Below are 20,387 nucleotides of genomic sequence, written 5' to 3' on the forward strand. Positions count from 1 at the left end.
TCATCCGAGGCAGATGCCTTGAGTAGTCATTTCCCTTGCGGCCCAGAAATATAGATCTTAAATATGCAGACACTTGTGCAGTGATTTGTTTTGTTTTAAAGGCTTAAAACCAGCAGCTTCACAAGTTTGGAAATATGGATGGGCAAAACCTGCTTATGCTGCTGGCATTTTCATAGCACTGCTAGTCTAGGACTTACACAAAAACACCCATCATCATGTCCACTTTAATTCCAGCTTGTTAGCTAGACATTAAAACTTCTGCTCAAGGCAAAGCCTGCTCACAGTCTGCAACGTCCCACACACTGCCAACAGGTGGAGTTCAGAGATCCAGCTGTTGTGCACAGATGTGCTTTCAATGTAATGCTAAAAGGAATAAAATCACACACTCCTTTTCCAATGATGACTTCAATTCCAGTGACCAGCTTTTTTTTCTTTTTCCTGGAAGAGTACATGCTGACTTTAATACAAATACATACCTTCTATGGAACCTATTCTCCGTGATGCAATTCATTTTGCTCAATAGAATTAGTGAGGAAACAAAAAGTGGATAGAAATGAAATGCATGCTGAACAGTATTTCCTCCCCACCTTTGAAGATTTCTATAGGTATTAGTGGTTAGAGGAGAGTTGTGAGGAAAAAAAAAGTGTTCACAGGCAGCCAAGTCAATGCTAACAGCCAACAAGACTGAACAGCAAAAGGAGTGATAATTCCCTGCTTTTTGACCCTACAACAGATGCAGGAATTAATTTTCACTTATCTTGCATTTTGGTGAGCTAAAGTCAATGTGTTCACCAAAAGATGTGCTGCCACTCACAGAGAATTTACAGTAATAGTTGTGCTGCAGAAGCCCCAGTGTGAGGTCCTCTCTTGCTCCCACAGCTAATTCAATAAGTATATCTCACTTCTCAGGTTCAGCTCAAAATCCTCACTGTAGCATCTTCCAAACATCTCTGCCTGCCTGGGAACCTGTTAGGTTAAATCACTGAAAAGGTATGGCCTTCCAGCCTATTTCATCTCTGCCTCTCAGAAAGAAGAGTCACTCCAGGGTTATGCTACAGGCATCCTTACAAGTATCCTACTCTCATCTACAAGTGCAGAAGGAGAGACAGCTGTATTCTAAAAATTCAACCTATTCTTTACAGCTCTAAACTAAATTAGCTCCGAAGTAGTAAGAAAGAAGAACAAGCTACAGGAAATGCACTGAAATCCTTGCCAAACAAATGCCCAGGCATTTCTTACAGCGTGGTGCAGAGCTGGCACGGCTTGCTCAGGCAGAAGCCATAGCTCAGAAGACTTCCCATTCCTGTCAGCTCCCTCTCCAGGGTCGGATGTCACCAATATGGCTGAGGCAGGCTGTGACAGCTTGTCATTCACATCAAGATGAAGGGGCTGGAAGGATCGCAGTCAGACCGGATTCTTAACAGATTCATCACCCAGGCAGTTTCAGGCTGACAGTGTGAGAATCCAGCTCTCTCACCCAAGGGACACGTGTAGAGGGACTGAAAAAGGGGCTTGATGTTATTATCCTTGATTGATTACGAGGAGTGGTGAGGATACACAGAGGCCACATTTGATAACAAGCACCAGCACAGCCCAACAAAACATCTCATACACAATTAAAGCATGTCCATGAGTGGGGTTAAATCCCCCTCCTTTTCTCAGAACCCTGTCTTCCAGTCTCACTCCTTAGTTGTCAATTTATTTGGAGCTTATCAGTAGATTTTGCTCTGGAGACCCCAGGGATTAACATGCACATTTTGCTCATGACAAGGTAGTTGCTCTGTGCACAGGGGAGAGACCCAACTCCATTCTACTCAATTCTGGATCATTCTGCCTCAGACTTTCTCTGAACATTGTGTACACCCAGAGTAAGGGCAAGGAGAGGGACACAATCCATGTATCTGGTGAAACCCCACTTACTGAATGATCACAGACCCATAGAATCGTTTGGGTTGGATCACCTTCAAAGCTCATCTAGTCCAGCCCCCTGCAATGAGCAGGGACATCTTCACCCAGATAGGGTTGCTCAGAGCCCTATCCAGCCTGGTCTGGGATGTCTCCAGGGATGGGGCATCTACCACCTCTCTGTGCAACCTGTGCCAGTATTTTTCCACCCTCGTAAAAAATTTCTTGCTCATGTCTAGCCTGAATATGATGAAGCCAAAGGGCACTGCCTGGTGACACACTCAGAAGCCCTAGGCTCACATTTCAGCAGGGCAACTGTGACTTCTGTCCTCATCAACAGAAACTGAATTGCGGGTGCTTTGCCATTGGGGAGTCTCTGATAGTGAACTATAAAAGAGAAGGTAAAGCTTGTGGGTATGCAGGATTTCATGATGCCAGAAGACAAGCCTGCACTCATACTATATGGCCTGCAAACAACTGCATGATCTTTATTTTATGGATACTATCAGTCGCTGGCAGTGAGATATTCAAGGGCAGCTTGTGCTGCTTTCAGTCCAGGCAGTAAGGTATCTAACATGCCATTGCTTGTGCCCAGAGCTATTTGAGAGAACAAAAGGGAGGCTGGTTTCAAAGTAATCAAGGCTAAGAGCTGTAGTTCTCCCTGACTACTGGTTAGTACAAACCATCTCTAAAGCAGCAGTAATCTCAGGGTACATCATCTTTAAAAAGCACTTTGTAATGAAAGGTGCTCTTGAGCTGTAAAACAGCAGCGTTTGAAATAGCCACCTTTAGTGCATGTAACTAGGCTGCTGCAATAGAAGGGAAATTTGAGTTTTCTTTTCAGCCATTCCCACAGTTTTTACTGCTTAGGATTTTGAGGGATATTTTTTAGGTGGGAGGGGTTGTTTGGTTGGTCTTTTTAACCCAAAAAAATAAAAGTTAGTTTCCATGATAGACATGTAAGATATGCACAATTTAAGAGACTTGAACATGAAATGCAAAGCTGGAGGACTGAGAAAACACAATCTTCCCTGAACCAAGAAACAAGGTTGACTTGCATGGCAGCCTTTTCTTTATGCAAAAGTCAGATGCCTCAGAATTAAAGGAGAAATAACTGGTACCGAACACAAGATGAAAAACTGTGTTTGTTCTTCATAATCTAATGGTAGTGTTTCCATACGACAAGGTTCTAGAAATAGATCCATCAGTCTGAGTTTATATGGCACTTCAACTTCCCCTCTGGTCCTATTCAGATAAAGCACATCCATAAAGCCCAGCCAAAGGAAACTTAAAGCTTAAACCCTCTAGGGAAGAGAGCTGGCTTACAGAATTTCTTTGAATATGCCAGAGCAAGAAACTGTTTCATGCAAGTATAGCTGCTGAAACCATTCTCCCCACGCTGCATGACAAGATGCAACTTGAGTGATTGTGAACTGGTAATAACGTCATAAGATAGCCTTGCAGCCCTGCTCGGTTCTGCCTGTTGCTGAGTGTCCTGTTACAGTCTGCCTGGAGTACCAGGGCCATGGTTTGAATACGTGCATAACTGTTTACACATCAGCTGCAGCACTGACAGCAGTGTTACATCCACATTTGCAGTAGAGAGCAAGTGGAAAAAGATATGGATGCCAATTAATCTTCTTGCATGCGACACTTTCCATTTATCAATCTCCACAGGCTTCCCAAGTAGGTAAGTATCATTTCCCTTGTTATGTGCCCAGGTTAGGCAGTTTCTATATATTGCTCTTACCTAAATCCCAAAATGTGGTGGCCAGAATTAAAGCTGCTTGAAAAGCTCACATGCAAGTGGAATTTCAACAAATACACAGGAAAAAAATACACAGAATCTGTCATCAATTTTCTCCTATTTTTCAGCTACCCCCACTTTTCATCTCTTCCAATGATTGTGTTCCCTCGCATAGGTACTTAGCCCTTCAGCACTGAATTTACTGTGAATTGAGCACTGTACAGTTTGATGGTCCTAACTGATGCTGCCAAGTATGAACATGCTTGTAAATACTGGGGTATTTGTTTGCAAACCATGTATGTACACAATACTGAGCTTAATTGGTACTATTAAATCAGTCTGAAATTGAGAACACCACAAACATGCTTGAGAAACACAAAATATAACAACATTCTCTTACAGATTCACATTAGGCATCTTGACCTGAATTTAAAAGGCGTTTTTATGTCTAAACATGCAGCTGGCACTTGGCAGGATTTTTCAAAGCCTCTTTATATACTAAGGTCAGAACTACCTTTTAACTGTATGAACAAGGCCTTTAACCTGCCGAGAGGCTTTCTGCTGCACTTACATTCCCTTTCATGTTCACATATCTGTCTCTGAAAATCCAGATATTCATTCAGAAAACTCAGTCCTCACTGACCCATGTCACTTCAGTCAATACCAATTCATATGAAATCTTTCAAATCTGTCTTGTATGCAAAAGAAATGCCAATTTTACCCACTGCGTGCTGTTGACAGAACTTTAAAACACGTGTAGCATGGTGACAGAATCATAATACTGACTAGTTTTGCCACAAGCAAGTAAAGTAAGCACAAAGTATTTGGGAAAATAGATGTTACAATCACAGAGCAGGGAGAAAAACTTACTAACTTGCCTGGGATCTTAAATAAAGGTTTAGTAGAGAAAAAGCCATGCTGCTTTTCATCTTCCCCTGCCACTCTGTGGTTTGCATCTCACTTGACAGGTGGGAAGGGTAAATGGGGCTGCTGCTGTATGGTGTAGTATCCAGAGATACATTTTTGCTTTCTTTACCTTGGCTCTTTCCTGCAAACAGCTTTCACTGCCCTGCAGCAACTTTCTGGACACAAACCCTCCAAGCTGTGATAGGAAACATGGAAGAGTCATCTGAGGACATGTGATCAGGTTTGAACTAAAGAGGATGGATGTTACAAATGAGGATGTACCTTCTGCAGAAGCTGTCTGCTTGTATGCTGGGCCACCATCACAACAGGCCAGAGCAGCAGATGCACCACCACTCCACTACCTGCTGTGAATTTGTCCTTGTCTCTGCAGCTCAAGCAGGACAGAAGCAGAACACCTTACCGCAGGGAAGGCAATCACTAGGCTGCAGGTCAGAGATGAGGCTTCCTGCAACCACAGTACCTCAAGAGAGTGTTGGTCTCTTCTCCCAAGTGGCAAGTGATAGGACAAGAGGAGATTGCCTCAAGTTGCAACAGGCCAGGTTCAGATTGGATATTAGGTAAAAATTCTTCACAGAGGGTTGTCAGACATTAAAACAGGCTGCCCAGGGAAGTGGTGGAGTCACCGTCACTGGAGGTGTTTAAAAGACGTATAGATGAGGTTCTTAGGGACATGGTTTAGTGCTAGAGTTCGGTTATGGTTGAACTGGACGACCTTAAGGGCCTCTTCCAACCAAAATGATTCTATGGTATCTAGCATTTCATAGGCCAACAATGGGCTATATAAGATGGCAAAAGGAATGGCATAGGTAGGGGTCTGAGAAAGAAAGAGAAGTATGTTTAGTTTAGTAGCATGCCCAAGAATCAGAGAAATAGTATTCTCTGTTAGCTCACCCGCCTTGCCTTCCACACAGCACTTTGCCCAGCTGATGACTGATATTCAACATGCAGGGTGCATTCAGACTTCGGGAGGACGAGCAGGAAGACTTTACTACCAGAGCACAAAGCAGCCAAAGCACAGCCTCAGGTTTCATCCCCACACCTGCAAGTGAGGAGATTCGAGAGCAGGAAGGGTACAATGGCCTCAAGTGCAACACAGGTCACTACAGCATCATGGAGCTTGCAAGGCTGGTTAGAAGTCAGCACCTGGCTGCTGTGGCCAGTCCAGCCAACTGCAGACTAATATTTTCAGTTACAAATATATAATTCCTTATTAAGCAATAATCTGGTCACATCTTAGTGCTGGTGCCTGTTCTTCACACATTTAGCTAGAAGATTTAGAAGAAAAATCAGTAAAAGCTAAAATGCAACTAATACTGGGTCAAATTCTCCTGGTATTTGCTGTTTGAAATCTGCAATGTCACACTGCCATAACTGCAGGGGTTTTTTGAAGCAGTAATTTGCAAAAGCCTAACTAATAAATATTATATTTCCCCCCCCACCTCTCTCCTTTCATTGGAAAGCTTCCATCTGATATAATCAAGCCAAACTCCAGAATTTGAAAACAGACCATATCAAAGCCAAGGCTGGTAGAACTTGAGCTGTAAATACAAGAATGAAGCAGTGGAGATAAATTATTTAAAAGCACAGTAAACATTATGAGCATTATCAGGATGGTTCTTCCACATGCCCTTGTTTTTTCTACACAGAAAAATCTGGAAGGTGGTGAAAGCCGAAATAGCCACAAATATTTAAGTGCCATTTAAAACAACAACAAAAAACAAGAAGGAAATAAAGCTTTTGAGTAGTCAGTGAGATTCGTGCCATTGCAAGGTATGTTCTATGGTCCACAGAGCCCAAACTATACCTCATTTAACACAGGAAAGAAACATGGGGAGTACATGTGCCAGAGATATTGGATGATTTTTTTTTTTTCCTTCTGCAACAGCCTGGCTGTTGCTTCAGGCTAATGGTAAAAGCTTGATCTCAGAGCCGTGACCTTTCCAAGGTTTACACTTCAAGGGGAGTTTCCATTCCCAACCCCAGAGCTGCAGCCGTACTGGAGCCAGCAGCCCTGTTCTTCCTCATCAGCCACTTCAAGTTTTCTGGTTCTTCTCTCCCAGTTCCAAGCCCTGTCTCTGAACACATCCCAGAGCAGCTCAGCTCTGGGTTTATTTACAGATTTTACTGGCATTGCTGCCATTCCAAGTGTTTGCCTGCAGATAAAGAGCCTGTGAAGAGCCCTGCCGATGTCAGAGAGCTCTGCTACATCTGTAGCACAGCTGTCACTAAACCTCCTCCCCCTAACAAAACTCCTTTCACCTGAACTTGGTTAATACTTCAGTATTTAAGACTTCTCTTTTATTCCCCATAACAAGCATTCAAAACTACCCAAAAGAACCTGAAAGATCTTTCAAAGACTGGAGCTCACTCTCCTGCCCGCTGAAAATGAGCCAGTTGTGTTGCTTCTGTTACTAAAAGCAGCTGTCCCACCGCTGCTAAAGCTGGTGCAGCTCCAATAGTGCCATCAAGATGGGGAATCCTAGTGTGGAAAGGCTGTTGCTAAGGGCTTTGACACCATGTCATATTACTCCACTTGGGGCAGGTCTAATCACTGTTTGTGCTTTAAAACAACTGATAGTCCTAGAGACCGGCTTACACTTAACCAGCTAGTATTGCCAGCACCAATGGAGATGGAGAAAAGCCACAAAAACCCCAGGAAATTCTTAGGGCTGTTTTCCTTGTGGGGACAACACCTGCTCAGGGCCAGCACTGCACAAAATTGTTGCTGTAGAAGCTCTGCACTGGGTCTTCCTTTCATTGTTGTCTCCATCAAATTTCCCTTGTCTACCTTTGGACTGAAAGCTTCTGTGGGGAAGATTTTACAGCTGCTTCCTTATCCCCTTCGTAAGGTTAACAGGCTTCTGGGTGGGAGGAGAAATGGCAGTAAATCAAATGAAAGGCAAAGGAGAGGAGATTCCTGAGCTCTCATATGCACTGACACACAAATGAGTGCCCTCGGCTTTATCTACCCACTCTCTGGCCTCTATCAAAGATTCACATCATTACCCAACTCAATGATTTCCGAGGACAGAGACTTTCTTCGTCTCCATGACACAGGAAAATGGATGCAGGCAAACAGGCAGGGCGGGCAGCTGCTTATCACCTCCACAAGCAAATTCAGATAGGCTTGGCTTAGAAATCCCTTCCCTCTAGTCCCAGTCCCCCAGGGCTGTCTGGTTGATGCTTTCTGAAAGCTTTGGCACTTAACATCCACCTCAAACTTGCTTACAAGGTCACACAACCAGGTTGCTCAACTCTCTCCTTGCTCTGCCAGCTCCACACTTACTCCACAGCCCACTTCAACCGCATCCTGCCCGAGCATAAAACCTGTCACAAATTCTGATTTTTCTCTCCCTTTTCTCATTTTCCTCCTTCTCTATCTCTGTCCTCACTGAATATCTCAGACACAACTGACCATACTCTCACTACCCTTGGGAAGGCATTAGAATGCTGCAGGTTTAAGTGTATGCATTGAGCATATGAAAAGTTTGATCTCTGGTGACTTGTCCAAAGTAACACACCATGTCTCAGATTAGCATTTCGGACATGAGGTATTTTTAGCCTTCTACCTTCTTTACTCTTTATAGCCCTACCACCACCAGTGAGAGCCTTCTCTCTGCATCTCAAGACCAGGAGCAGCTTGCCTACTCCTCATCTCACAGATAACCCATCAACTTGCAGAAATTATCCCAAACCCTTCATTTCTTCCTAGATTGCATAATATTTATAATCCTTGTAGCTCTGTTCTCATTTTCAAATTTTGATTTATTCCACTCTGTTCCTTCTGTGCTACTTACAAAGTGCTTAGCATAACAAGTTCACACCAGTCTTGACCTATTCTTCTATGGGACCGTCATACTCAGCTACAAGGAATCATTAACACTGATAATCCATTTAACGTTAGGAAATGTTCTGAGATGCAGTTGATGTATGAAATCAAGTTCTACCTCCCACTTGGATGGGAATGACAGTGATTTCCCCAGCTACGTGAGAGATATGCCTCAGAACTTCTAAGAGGCAATGCAACTGCAATGCACTGGGGCACCCAAGTGTTAGCTCTAACCTCATTAGCAGAAAGACCAACAGTTAAACAGATACAGCATCATGAATAATACTCCCAGGCTGGATAATATGTCCTAAGAAGCTTTGGTAGCCCACACTGGAAGCATGCTGCAAGCTTTAATGGTTGTTAGCAGAATGAGGTAAATTAAATCTAGGGTGGAGAGACTCTCCCACTCAACACACACACCGTTGCCTGCAGTATAGACATACCAAAGCCATCACATGAGGTCTGCCTTGAATTGCATCTGCCATAGCCACCAGGCGTGAAAAGTCAAGACCTTGAGAACAGGAGCGCCCTGCCCTCATACCATCTTTCCAAATATAACCCACTAGCTCACCAAAGGGGAAGAAATAACGCGCAAGCAAAGAAAGGCCTTCAGCTGAAATCACTGCTGCTTTTTCAAACTGTAACTTCCACCTGAAATAGAAGTAAAACATATGCTAGACTCAAAAGAAAAAAGCAAACAGCTTTATCAAATATAACAGCCTCACTTTATAAACCAGTTCCTCTCTTCCCATGACATATCCAGGTAAGCTCAGAAGGGGATTTCTCTTTATATGACGTTCATTCACCAGGGTTTTTTAATGCCACAGAGGTAGGTGTCTCCATGCTTACTCTTGCCATACCAGAGGCTACCAAGAGATGGCACCAGGGCTTCTGTGTGCAACATGTTTGCCCGGCAACTCGGAGCAACCTTGGTATATGGTTTTCCTCTCTGCCTCATCAATTCCCCATCTATTTTCACATCTCATCTGAAAGCACCTCCTTTCTCCCTTGCCTCTACCTCTTAATTTTTCAATTTCTCTCTTCTGCTGCTATTAACGGTACAGTGCCAGTAAAGTACAATTCTGCAATGCAATTCTATTTACTCTGCAAAGCAGCACTGGGATACCATCAGTCTGAAATGAGATTTTATAACTTATTATTAATATTAGAACAGGTCATTCTTTGAGAGAAACCACATAGACCATAAAAAGAACAGAGGAGAAGGAACTGCATAAAATTGGGACACCTTTGGCTCGGAGATTATTTCTTCTATTACAAAAGCTGATTGCATTAAATTTGAACACTAGGGTTTATTTACTTATCTCAGTGATGTAGCCATCTCTGCTCCATGTTATCTGAGATGTTAGTCAAATCGAAAAGACACTTGATGTAAACACAAATTTTAAAGACAATCCTTTTCCCCTTGTTGCTGGTATCATCTCATTCAAAACTGTATTTACCAGTTTTACTTAGCAGGAATTCTAGGCTAAATCCCATGTAGATCAAGGCCAGATGGGAGGCATGTCATTTAGTTGTGACATACCTCAAAAGAAATATTTCGGCCCCTCCTGTGAATTTTCTACAGGGATCAAATGAACCAAATAGCAATTTGAGAATAAACAGGCACTAAGCATTGATTAATTCTGACCACATTCCAACAGACTCATGTGTTACTTTCCAATTAAATATCCAAACCGCTCAACATGATTAATGGCAAAACACAGACTAACAAGAGGAATTAAGGATGATTTGCGTTTGATCTCCTATCAGGAACCATTGCCAAATAAACAAAGGCATAAAGCTGTAAAGCTGTATGTGGAGCATTCCTCAAAAAGAACCAATCCCAACAGCTACCAACCATATCAAGTTACGGAGAAACTAAGCACCATGTTGGTGTTCTTAGTTTCTTCTCATTCTCAAAATATTGGCTGGCAATGGCCACGCAACATGTTCTTCTGTTCAAGCATAGCACAGCTGAAAGTTTAGGACAATCCAGGAGATGGAATTGCAGCAAATGTATATGGTGGGCCACCAGCAAAAAGTTATCCAGGATTAAGGCTGAGGAAACTAACTGCCTGCACTAGGTCTGGGACATATTTGCAATTGGATCTCTTCCATGTGTCTCTCTATCATTCTTAACAGAAGAGATAATTCTAGTATTCAGGTCATCCCTGCTACACGTCTCCTCGCTTTTTGTCTAAACCAGACACAGCCCACTGCTGTTAGGGTTTCTTCTGTTGTTGTTAAGGTCACAGGAGATCACTTTTACAAGCATTTGTTGATGTGGCAGCTCAGGCACTTTTCAACACCACAGGCTCAACACTTACATTTTATCCTGCACTAGAAGTGCTGGTTCCAATATGAGGAAACAATCTCTCTTGTGTGCAAACAAAACAGGTTTTAGAGAAAAACAGAGTTTTTATATACTTTTTTTTTTTCCAAAGTCTATTTTGAAGCAATATACAGCCTCTTAACTTAGATCTTCAGCACATCCAAGGCGCCTTTGTATTCTCCTTGGTCAATCTGACACAATGATTAAATACAGACCCATCAGATTTGGGCTTTTAGCTTTAAAAGTGCTCTCTTGACCACCTTGACATTTCTCTCTTCACTTGCATGAGATCTGCTTTCGGTACTCCAGCAAAAATCTTCCTCTCAGCTCACACTGTGACAGAAATACGCGTTATAGGAATCACCTCCTGAGCATATCAATGGTGTCATCATTATTCTTGCATGTTTCAGATTTGTGAGTCACTTCCCTCCTCAACACACCTCCAAGCACACATCACCAAAGAAAAAACAAGTGGTGTTCTCATTTCCTACTGAGTTTTGAGCCCTTACACTAGTTGGAGAAGACTGCATTTTCCAAATCTCTCTCAGACCGTCTACCTGACCCAACCTTAAACACTGATCACATGGCTTCCAATTTACCCATTCCAGACTCATCCTATAGTCAGCAGAGAGAAATCCACCTCCAAGTCACCTCAAGTTTCTAGATGCAAACATTTGATGCAGGTGAAGAGAACATTGCTTCTTTCTGCCTTTAATGTGTGAGGAGTTTGGATAACAACCTCAGATGGAGTAGTTATACGAGAGGATTTCCTCTCTTCAACAGAAAAGGAGATTGTCAGCAAGCGTTTGAGGAGCTGGGATCATCTACTAAGCACCAAATGTAAGAAGAATTGTGATCAAGTGTCTGAAGTAGGCAATGTTGAACATGAGCAAACGCAGATAATTTCTGCATGTCATATTTTCTACTGAATTAATTTGGCACCATTCCCAGACCTTTTTTTATTCACTTTCCACTTTTAATTAAGCAGTCAAACTCTACTGGAACAGCCCAGTGCAGAAAGCCAAGTTTTGCAAATATCCACAGAAAGTTTTTAATTGTGACAAATACACATTTTTGTTGCAATCTCTTACATGAGGTTGAACTCATTAGCCAGCTCTGCACAGCATGGTAAATAGATGCACTCACAAAGAGCTTTGAGAAATAAGACATTTTAAAAGACCCTCTAAATTGCTTTTAATACAACTGCAGAAATAAGACTGCCCACCAACCTTTTAACAACAGTGAAATATAATTTAATGGACTCAGACAAAACTCACACCATCATTTGCCATTTTCTAAACCACAGGTTTTCCTCATATGAAAGAATCGTAAGTTCTGGATTCTTGTCTTCACTCACTTTGATAATCTCCTTTCAACTTGAGGAACCCTAGAAGAGGTCTGCACAACATGTAGCCACAGACAACATGCAGCCTTCAAAGCCATCAGCCTGGGGACAATATCTGATGCTTGGCCACCTGGAGACAGCCATGCAAAAGAGACCCAGCACCTGGTTGGCCAGAAAGCAAACATCTGCCACTGTCACATTCCACTTCCATCTGCACACAATACATCCAAATATCTCTCAGAACAAACAAGTTGGGAAAACGAGCAAGGATGTTGAAAGGGACACTGGAAAGGAGAAGGGCAGACCAGGAACATATTGGGGAATAAGTAAGGTGGAAGGCGAAAGGAACAGGGGTCATTAGGGATGTTACGTTACAGAAGGTGTTGATGGAGCGAAGATTTGAGCATCCCACACAAACACTCATATCAGATATCCCAGTTACTGGCATAAACGGAGCTGAGAAAAACAGATCATCTGGATGTATTTTAAACTGCCTTTATAAAAGATATCAGAAAACTTTCTCTGCAGCACAGCATCGTGAGACATGAGCAAGACAGTCTAGAGTCTCCATCTCACTTGGATTTCACAGTGCTTAACTCAAGAGTTCTCTAAACCTCAGCGAGTTTCACATTTTTTTCGCGTGGCTTTTACTTCAGATATGGATAATCCTGGACAGATCCACACTGTTATGGCACCAGCAACCTGAAGACCTCAAATGCCCAACTAAGTCCGACGAAGTCCATGAGTCACAGTCTCAGGGGAATCAGAGCTACTTGGCATACACCCAGAGAGGGTCACTTGGAGCATGGGAGACTACTTCTAAATAACCCAGAGCTTTGCCACTGGGAAAAATAAATAGAACTATGTATCTTGTTTCCACATCTTAGCTGGCTAAATAAATAGCTCTCATAGTGCACTCTCCAGGGCAGATTCTTAAAGTGACCTTGGTTCTGCTGCTGCCCAGGACAGAAGAATGCGGGTGTATCCACCAGAGAAGTGGGTGCATTTTCAATGCTGCATTCCTGGCAGCTGATCAAAGAATGAGGGTAATCTCAGCCCCCACAGCTGCCAGCTGTTCCTTCCCAGCAGGAAGGCAAATCATGGTGGCATATACTTATGAAGTAGAGAGAAGGTATCAAGGGCAAATACAAAGGGAGGATCAGAGACTCGCTGGGAGGACATTGGAGTTTTCTTCTCTAGGCAGGTTACAGACTAACATACTCTTCAAGTTTCATACCAATAGCCAAAAAGATGTTTTTCTGACCATCTAACTACACCAAAATAACCTACTCCAGATTTCAGCATAGCCATAGCAACTTTGGGAAGAGCTACACCAGTGTCAGATGATCAGGAGCATACACTAAACTAAATAAAACATACACCCCCCTTTCTTCTTTCTCCTCCAACTCAGCAAACCCATCCATATGCTCCCCCTGCCACAGTCACCCAACAAGTTTTTAACTAGAGCAGCTCAAAAAAAGAGAAGGACATTTTCACATGTACCCACCTTCATTTTCTGATGTGCTGTAAAGATGCCTGGGATTTTCAGACCATAGTTATCCCAGGCACTCACTAATGCTGAGAAAGAAGAGCTGTAACCCACTCTACAGCCTGGTCTTCTGGTCTCAGGACCTAAATTCTTGTCAACAACATCTCTTGAAGCCACTTTCCCCAGTGGGAGCATCATTTCTAAATGAACTGCAAACAAGCAGAGTCCCTACTGACTAATAAGAAACTAGTGCCTTTAAATAGGTTGCAAGTGTTTTTTAAAACAAAACAGGTTTGTGTGATTCTTCTGATGTAAAACAGACTGTCTCCACTGAGCCAGTGACCTTCTCATCTGCTCCTGGTTATTAAATGAAAGAAGCAGCTTTGAGCCCTAGGCAGGCCAGCTGAGTGGCTACCAGGCTTCAGCTGATTTATGGTTCTTGCTCATTAAACCATGTGTAGGCAGGGGCCAATTCACCCTTTTATGGGAGCTAGGTCCCAGGAAATATTTATCCTCCACTTGCATGCTCATACAAATATGTTTTAAGAAGAGCACAAAGATTTTAGGAAAAAAAAATGAAGTGAGGAAACTGAACTAGCAATATGTAAGCTCAGGCAGACAACAATTCATGTATAAGATACCTTTTTTTTCAAAAGGAAAATAAATCCAAGCTTTTCAGCAGGAAATAAAATGGTTTATTAGCAATAAAACTGGGCTTGTTGAGGGAACTTTTGAGTTTGAATTTTCAGTTGCGTGTGTGTCCCCCAAATTAAAAAAAAAAGGTCCACAGAAGAGTTTAAAACTATTCTTGTATGTCGGATAAAAGGAAGAAAAACCCAAATATTGCACATCGACAATATGGAATCATTGAAATCAAAAGCAGTGTGTTTCTTCTCTTTCCCTTTCAGCTTAGAAGTGAGTATTCTAGACCACTTTACAGCTACATCACAACAACCTTCAGCAGCACTAGCTGCATCTCCAAATTAACTTCAGCAAAAAGCCAGGCTAGAAATATGTGATAGATACCAGGTTTTTCACTTCCCTCAGAGGAACCAGCAAATAGAAAAAGTAGCTTTGCACAAAATTCATTTAAAAAGCCTTTATGCAACCAGTGCCATTGCTTAACAGAGAAATGATACAGGCCTAAGTCCCATGACGCACAGATGCTGACCTATTGGGCTATCACAGTAGAACTAACACCAGTCTAATCGCAGCCAATGCTTCCATGAGAAGGAAACCAGGGAATTGAATGGAATTTGCTTACTTAGTTAAGTGCAGGCATGGACCCATCATTCACTTTTGGTTGCCTCAAGTCAAGCCTAGCTCTGGGTCTAACTCATCCTGGGCAGCCCTGTCTTACATAAAGCAGTTGTCCAGGCTCCATGAGACTTAAAGTTATAACATGAGGCCTGAGGGGAATCTTGGAGAGTGATCAGATATCCTAGGAATAATATCCTAGTGATAATATTCTTCGAGCTCAGTAAAATCCAGACCTCTGTGGAAGAAACATCTTGATCTCATCGTTTTGGACAGACCATGTAGAGAAATCACAGGTACTCTGGCTAGGGAAGAACTGATGCTGTGAAGCAGTTCCAGGTACTTAGCACTATAGTCAAAAGCCAAAAATGAAGACAAAAGTGAACTGGCTTCCATGAACAAGGCAGCTGCAGGAAGTTGTGCGTCTGCTGGGCCCACTCACTGTCTTGTTTAGCAAAGCAAACTGTTCAAAATTTGTTTTATAGCCTCAGACATGTAGGCAGAACAACTGGAAGAATGCTGTATTTAGCAAACAGTACTGTGTGCTGACCTGCAAGTTCATCACTTGTGGCTAGTGAAGTATAATTCAAATTCCTCCCTAGGCAATGAATTGTGTAACAGGCGATATTGGGAGAACTGGTATCGGTCTTTGATGGCAACAGCAGGATGGACATTATTTACCAGTGCCCTCATCCAAAATGACTGGTCACCACTTCAACCACAGATAAGCAAGTAGTGGTCAAACTGTTGTGCCGCGTCTGTCCATCCACTTCTCACCTACATGCGATGCTCAGCTTAAAGCTGCCTCCTCAGTAATCACCAGCCATGAACCGCACCCGTGTCAGGTTCTTGCTGAAGCCAAAACTGACTGAATGTTGCCATGTCATTGCTCAGATGTGCATCAACAAGTAGCGACTGTGCTCCACAAGGTAGTGCATGTCTAAGGGGGAGAACTGGCAGGTTCTGTGTTGCTTGAGCAAATCTGATCATGTGGACACAGGTCATAGCAGTAAATTCTTCCTTGTGTTTGTAATGAGCAAGTCACAGAAAATGTCCTTCCGTGGATGTTTTCCATATTACAAAGCTCGCCTTAAAAGGCATCTGAGGACATGGTCAGAACAGACAACTTGAGGACTAATGTTCTGCATTAAGACGGAGATATAAAATGGACTTGCTGTCTTCAGAAAAAATATTTGAAATATTTAGGATGGGCTTAAAAACAGTCACAGATTAATATTAGTAAGAACTGTCATACTTCAAAAATATCATGATGACCTCGTCACAACTGTCTGCAAAAGGACGATGGGGCAGCACTGCCACAATTCCACTGTACCTGCCCCTGGGCTGGTGGTGGCAGGAGGTTCTTGCTAAGGGGTAGGCAGGAGCGGTTTGTCTGCTGCCAGCACATGCTTCTCAAAATCCAGTCCTGACTGGGAAATGAAGGACGATACCTTGCAATCAAACTGCCATCACTGTATAGGGTACACTACGAATAAATGGCCACCAGCATGAATCATATGATGAATCACAGCATTAACGTGTCCTTCAGGGAACAATTTCTGCCTCTTAAAAAACCCTACAGATTTAAAGTGAGTGGAAATTGTGCATCCATTTCTGATTTCTTTGCTTCTTCAAGTGGAACCAAAATTTTATTTCTTGTGTTCTGGAAAGATGAGTTCCCTTAGGGCTACTGCCTACCTGACTGTCCTGACGTGTCTCTTGCTGTAGGGGGTGATGACTTTGAAAAGCAGCTCCATGGCTCCGTTGATGCCAAGAGTGGTTCCTGTGGTAACTAAGCCAATAAAAGAGAAAAAGCAGTCAGATCTGAAGCAGAGGGCCTCCAACGTTGTTTAGAGGTCATGCGGGGAAGGCAGTAGCTGCCTCTGGGGCTATGAGCAGATTTCTCTGGGCTCCCAACTGGGCTTCACAGGTCATTTTACAAACACAGAAACTGAAGCACAAAGCTGTCCATGGACATAACCTGAGCCAAGCTCAGACACAAAAATCAGATCTCAAATCCTGCAGTTCTTCCCTGAAGCCCCTTTTCCTATGAATATTGTAGTCTCCAGAGAGCAAATCATAGTTAAATAGGGTAATCTCCTGTTAAAATAACAGGGCTCAAATTCATCCCACGTTCCCCACAGGCAACTCAGTGAGGACAGTTTATTTCATAGGCGCATTGAGACCAACATTTTCTTTCTGTGCTGTTACTCGGCAGTATGGAAGTGGGGGTTTTGGGGAGGGGTGCTTCTGAATGCAGCTTAGTTTCAGCTAGGCCAATTTTACCTTTAATCCTTCACTTGCTAACACACTGGGAACTTTACAGATAGATTTTGCAATTGATTCCAAAAATGACCTATGCATAACCCAGATGCTTAGCCAGGCCTCCCCACTGTAAGACAGGATTTCTGTGTAAAGGAATTAATACAGCCCTGAAATATTAAATGCAAGCGAACAGGGTGAAAGGACCAGTAATCAACAGCAGCAAGAGGGAGACCTGGCTGCCTGCCCACTGCTGGGATTTGGTTGTTTTGTAAGTATCTCCCAGTGCTCACCAGAGAGCTGCTAGAGGGTCCACCATCTCCTGCAGCCCTACCGTGTCCTGGCCAAGTTGTCCTGTGATGGAAAGCTTTGCAAGGCTTGCCAACTACTTTTACAGTAGCTGGTAATTCATTAGAGACAGGGTGGTAGACAAGGCAGCTTGAACTCACCCTGCCCCAGAGTGGAACGTGGGCTGCCACACACAACTGGTGGCAGAGATTGTGAAGGGAGCAACCCGAAGCCAAGAGCTGGTGCATGACGTTGTGACAAGGGCTCATCATTTCTGCTTTCATAGCCTAAGCACTCTCAGAGGTTTATACACTTCTGGATCCTCTCTAGTTCCACTTCAAAACAATTTTTAAGGTTGGGAGCATGTAATCTCCTAGTTTGGTATCACATCCACACAGACCTTCACCCAACTTCCTCTGCAGCTTCGCAGCTGGGCCACAGAGCCCAGAGTCAAAGTTACTCCTGAAAGTGGGAAGCACATCTGGAGAGTGCTGGAGATACCTGGAGAGCAACAGGTGCTCCAAAAAAAAAGCAGCAGAGGGCAAGTTCTAGGGTCTGACATTAAAGAGGCTACAGTGTGCATCCCCAAACTTCTGCAAAATCTGCAGCTGAACTGGGATGCAGGTGCACTGAAGCAGGGAGCAGGGAAGGGTGTGGATCATCATTTTGGGTGGGAGGTAGCACAGGGTCACTACACAGCTGTGAAACCCAAATAAAGGCACGTTTCAGCTTCTGGCCTTGGCTGCGTTTTCAGTCACACTCGGCCTCTCAAATACTACTTATCACAGGGAGAGAGGTTGAATGTTGAGGCTTGGCTGCTTGCCTGAGAAAGCCCATTGCATGAAGCTAGATCCTGTACAGATAGAAGAGACCTGCAGGGCTGGGCGCCAGGAGTGCTAAATCTTAGGAGGCACAGAGCAGGCTGCAGACAGGATGGTCGTCGAGAATGATCTGCTGGGTGAGGGATGTGGGGAAGGAAAGGGTTAGAGTGAGCAACAGAAAATACATGCTGACAAACTCAGTGCTCTATGGCAGGGAAAGCCTGTATGAATGTGTAATGATCCTGGGAAACAATACTGGAAATCCCATTGCTCAAATCGTTTAATATGAGGGCATTGCCAAGCAAGAAAAGCTGGGAGAGTACATGGAGAGGGGATACTAGACAGAAGACCAGGATCTAATAGGTACTTCCTGAGGGACCTTGAATAAGTAACTGATTTCTCTCTCCCTCTGTTTCTCCTGCTCCAAGGATCAATACAATCAACAACAGTGAGACATTTAGCTATTATGGTAATGGGAACTGCATAGAGACTTTAGGTACCTAATTCTCAGAGCAAAGGAGTTGGTTGTCCGTGTTCCAGAATAGGAGATTATTGCCATGAATATTTTTCACTACAGCACTATTATTTTCATAGTCCACAGCTGAAATACACTCTAAAGTCTGTATAGGCCTTTGGGGAGCACCTTTTTCTACGGTCAATCTGGCTCTTGTGCCTGATTCCTTATACTAACAGTGCACACAGGCACTAACCTTAGTCAGGAATGATGTTTCTTTGCATTGAATGACTAGAAAAGAACTCTGGCATTTGCCACACAGAGGAAAAGAGGAAAATCCAGGCACTCACCATTAGAAGCACAAACCCGCAGGACCCAGAGGCAGTGGGTGAGGTGCAGGTGGTGACCTAGGTTTCTTCTTGCCAAGCTCAGTATTATATCAGTTGCTTCTGCCTTCTGCACTTTCAGCCCAAACTTCCTATCTGTGAAAAACAAATAAGAATCAAACTATTACAAAGAGACTAGGTCTCTGCAGCAGTGCTGATAAATGTATTTGTATCAGATCTTGTAAGTTAGGATCTAATAACAAAGGCATTCAAATTTATCAGTGAGTTAGATCACCAGATGAGGTTCTTAGGGATATGGTTTAGTGACAGTGTTGGGTTAACAGTTTAACTCGATGATCTTGAGGGTCTCTTCCAACTAAAATGATTCTATGATTCTTTTTACACTGAAAACAGGAAAACATGGGATTTACCTAGAGCCACCATATACAAATTATAGAGTCATAGAATGGCTTGGGTTGGAAAGCACCTTAAAGATCATCTAGTTCCAACTCCCCTGCCATGGGCAGAGACACCTTCTACAGGTTGCTCAAAGCTCCATCCAACCTGACCCTCTAGGTGCATGTACACCCTCTCTGCCTTCTTGCAGGATCTCTACCTGGTCAAACTGCAGACAAGCAGCTCACCCCTAAAATAAACTCACAGCTGTCTATCAATCAGGCACAATCCCAGTGCTGGTTATTGCTGAGGCTGTCCTTAAGTTTTGAGCCTCCCACCCAAGAATTTCCCCACCGCTCAGAAGTACCTCGTTGGCCAACCCTGGCCAGCAGCCGCAGCAGGGGCAGGAGGGTGCTGTGGTCGGGCGGCTCGGTCCGGGCAGCAGTGGTGAGAGCCTGCAGCAATGCCTCGCTGCCCCCTTTGCTGATCACGTAGTGAATTCTCCGGCCAGTCCCTGGGGACAGGAGGAGAGACTCTGCTCAGAGCATCCCTGCCCCAGATCCGTAGCTATCACAAGCCCTCATCCCGCATGGAGCACACAAAGGTCCTGTGGCCTTCCTGCAGCATTTTACTGCTGTAAACCCAAGGGCATTTGCAGAATTGATCATGGTTCTCAGGTGCCCCTGGCCTGGAGACATGGCTAATGGCTGCATGGTAAAACCATGCGCTCTTGCTCCAGCAGTCATTATCTTTACAAACCCACCTCCTGCAGAAGTCTTTCATTGTGCATTGAAATGCAGCAGAGAGGAATAGGCAGAGACACCAACAGATTTCAAAGGAGCAGAAGGCTCAGTGATCTTTTCTTAGATACTGGAAATTAAACAAGCAAAGGACTAAAGCTGCACCAGGCTTCTGCCAAATGAAAAGGAATCTTAGGGAAGCTTTGGAGGCAGCTTTCAAATAAATCTAGGTCTCTAAAGAAACCAGATGCTAACCCTGTGAGCCCTAC

The 20,387-nt window shown here is 43.6% G+C and overlaps 1 protein-coding gene across 11 annotated transcripts in view; it reads right to left on the minus strand.

Annotated features, from left to right (window-relative positions):
- AGBL1 (AGBL carboxypeptidase 1) overlaps positions 1-20,387 on the minus strand; it is a 443,743-nt gene that overhangs the window by 402,623 nt on the left and 20,733 nt on the right. For all 11 annotated transcript variants that reach the window (XR_010606737.1, XR_010606736.1, XR_010606738.1 and 8 more), the window contains exons 3-5: positions 19,746-19,892; positions 19,007-19,138; positions 16,530-16,623 (exon numbers count right to left, since the gene is read on the minus strand). Coding sequence is in view for 6 of the 11 variants with exons in the window: in XM_065641707.1 (XP_065497779.1) it covers positions 16,530-16,623; positions 19,007-19,138; positions 19,746-19,892 (373 nt within the window). In the remaining 5 variants the exon portion in view is untranslated. The remainder of the gene's footprint in view (positions 1-16,529; positions 16,624-19,006; positions 19,139-19,745; positions 19,893-20,387) is intronic.

The sequence above is a fragment of the Caloenas nicobarica genome, chromosome 10 (assembly GCF_036013445.1).
Source record: "Caloenas nicobarica isolate bCalNic1 chromosome 10, bCalNic1.hap1, whole genome shotgun sequence".
In the NCBI taxonomy this organism is placed as follows: Eukaryota; Metazoa; Chordata; class Aves; order Columbiformes; family Columbidae; genus Caloenas; species Caloenas nicobarica.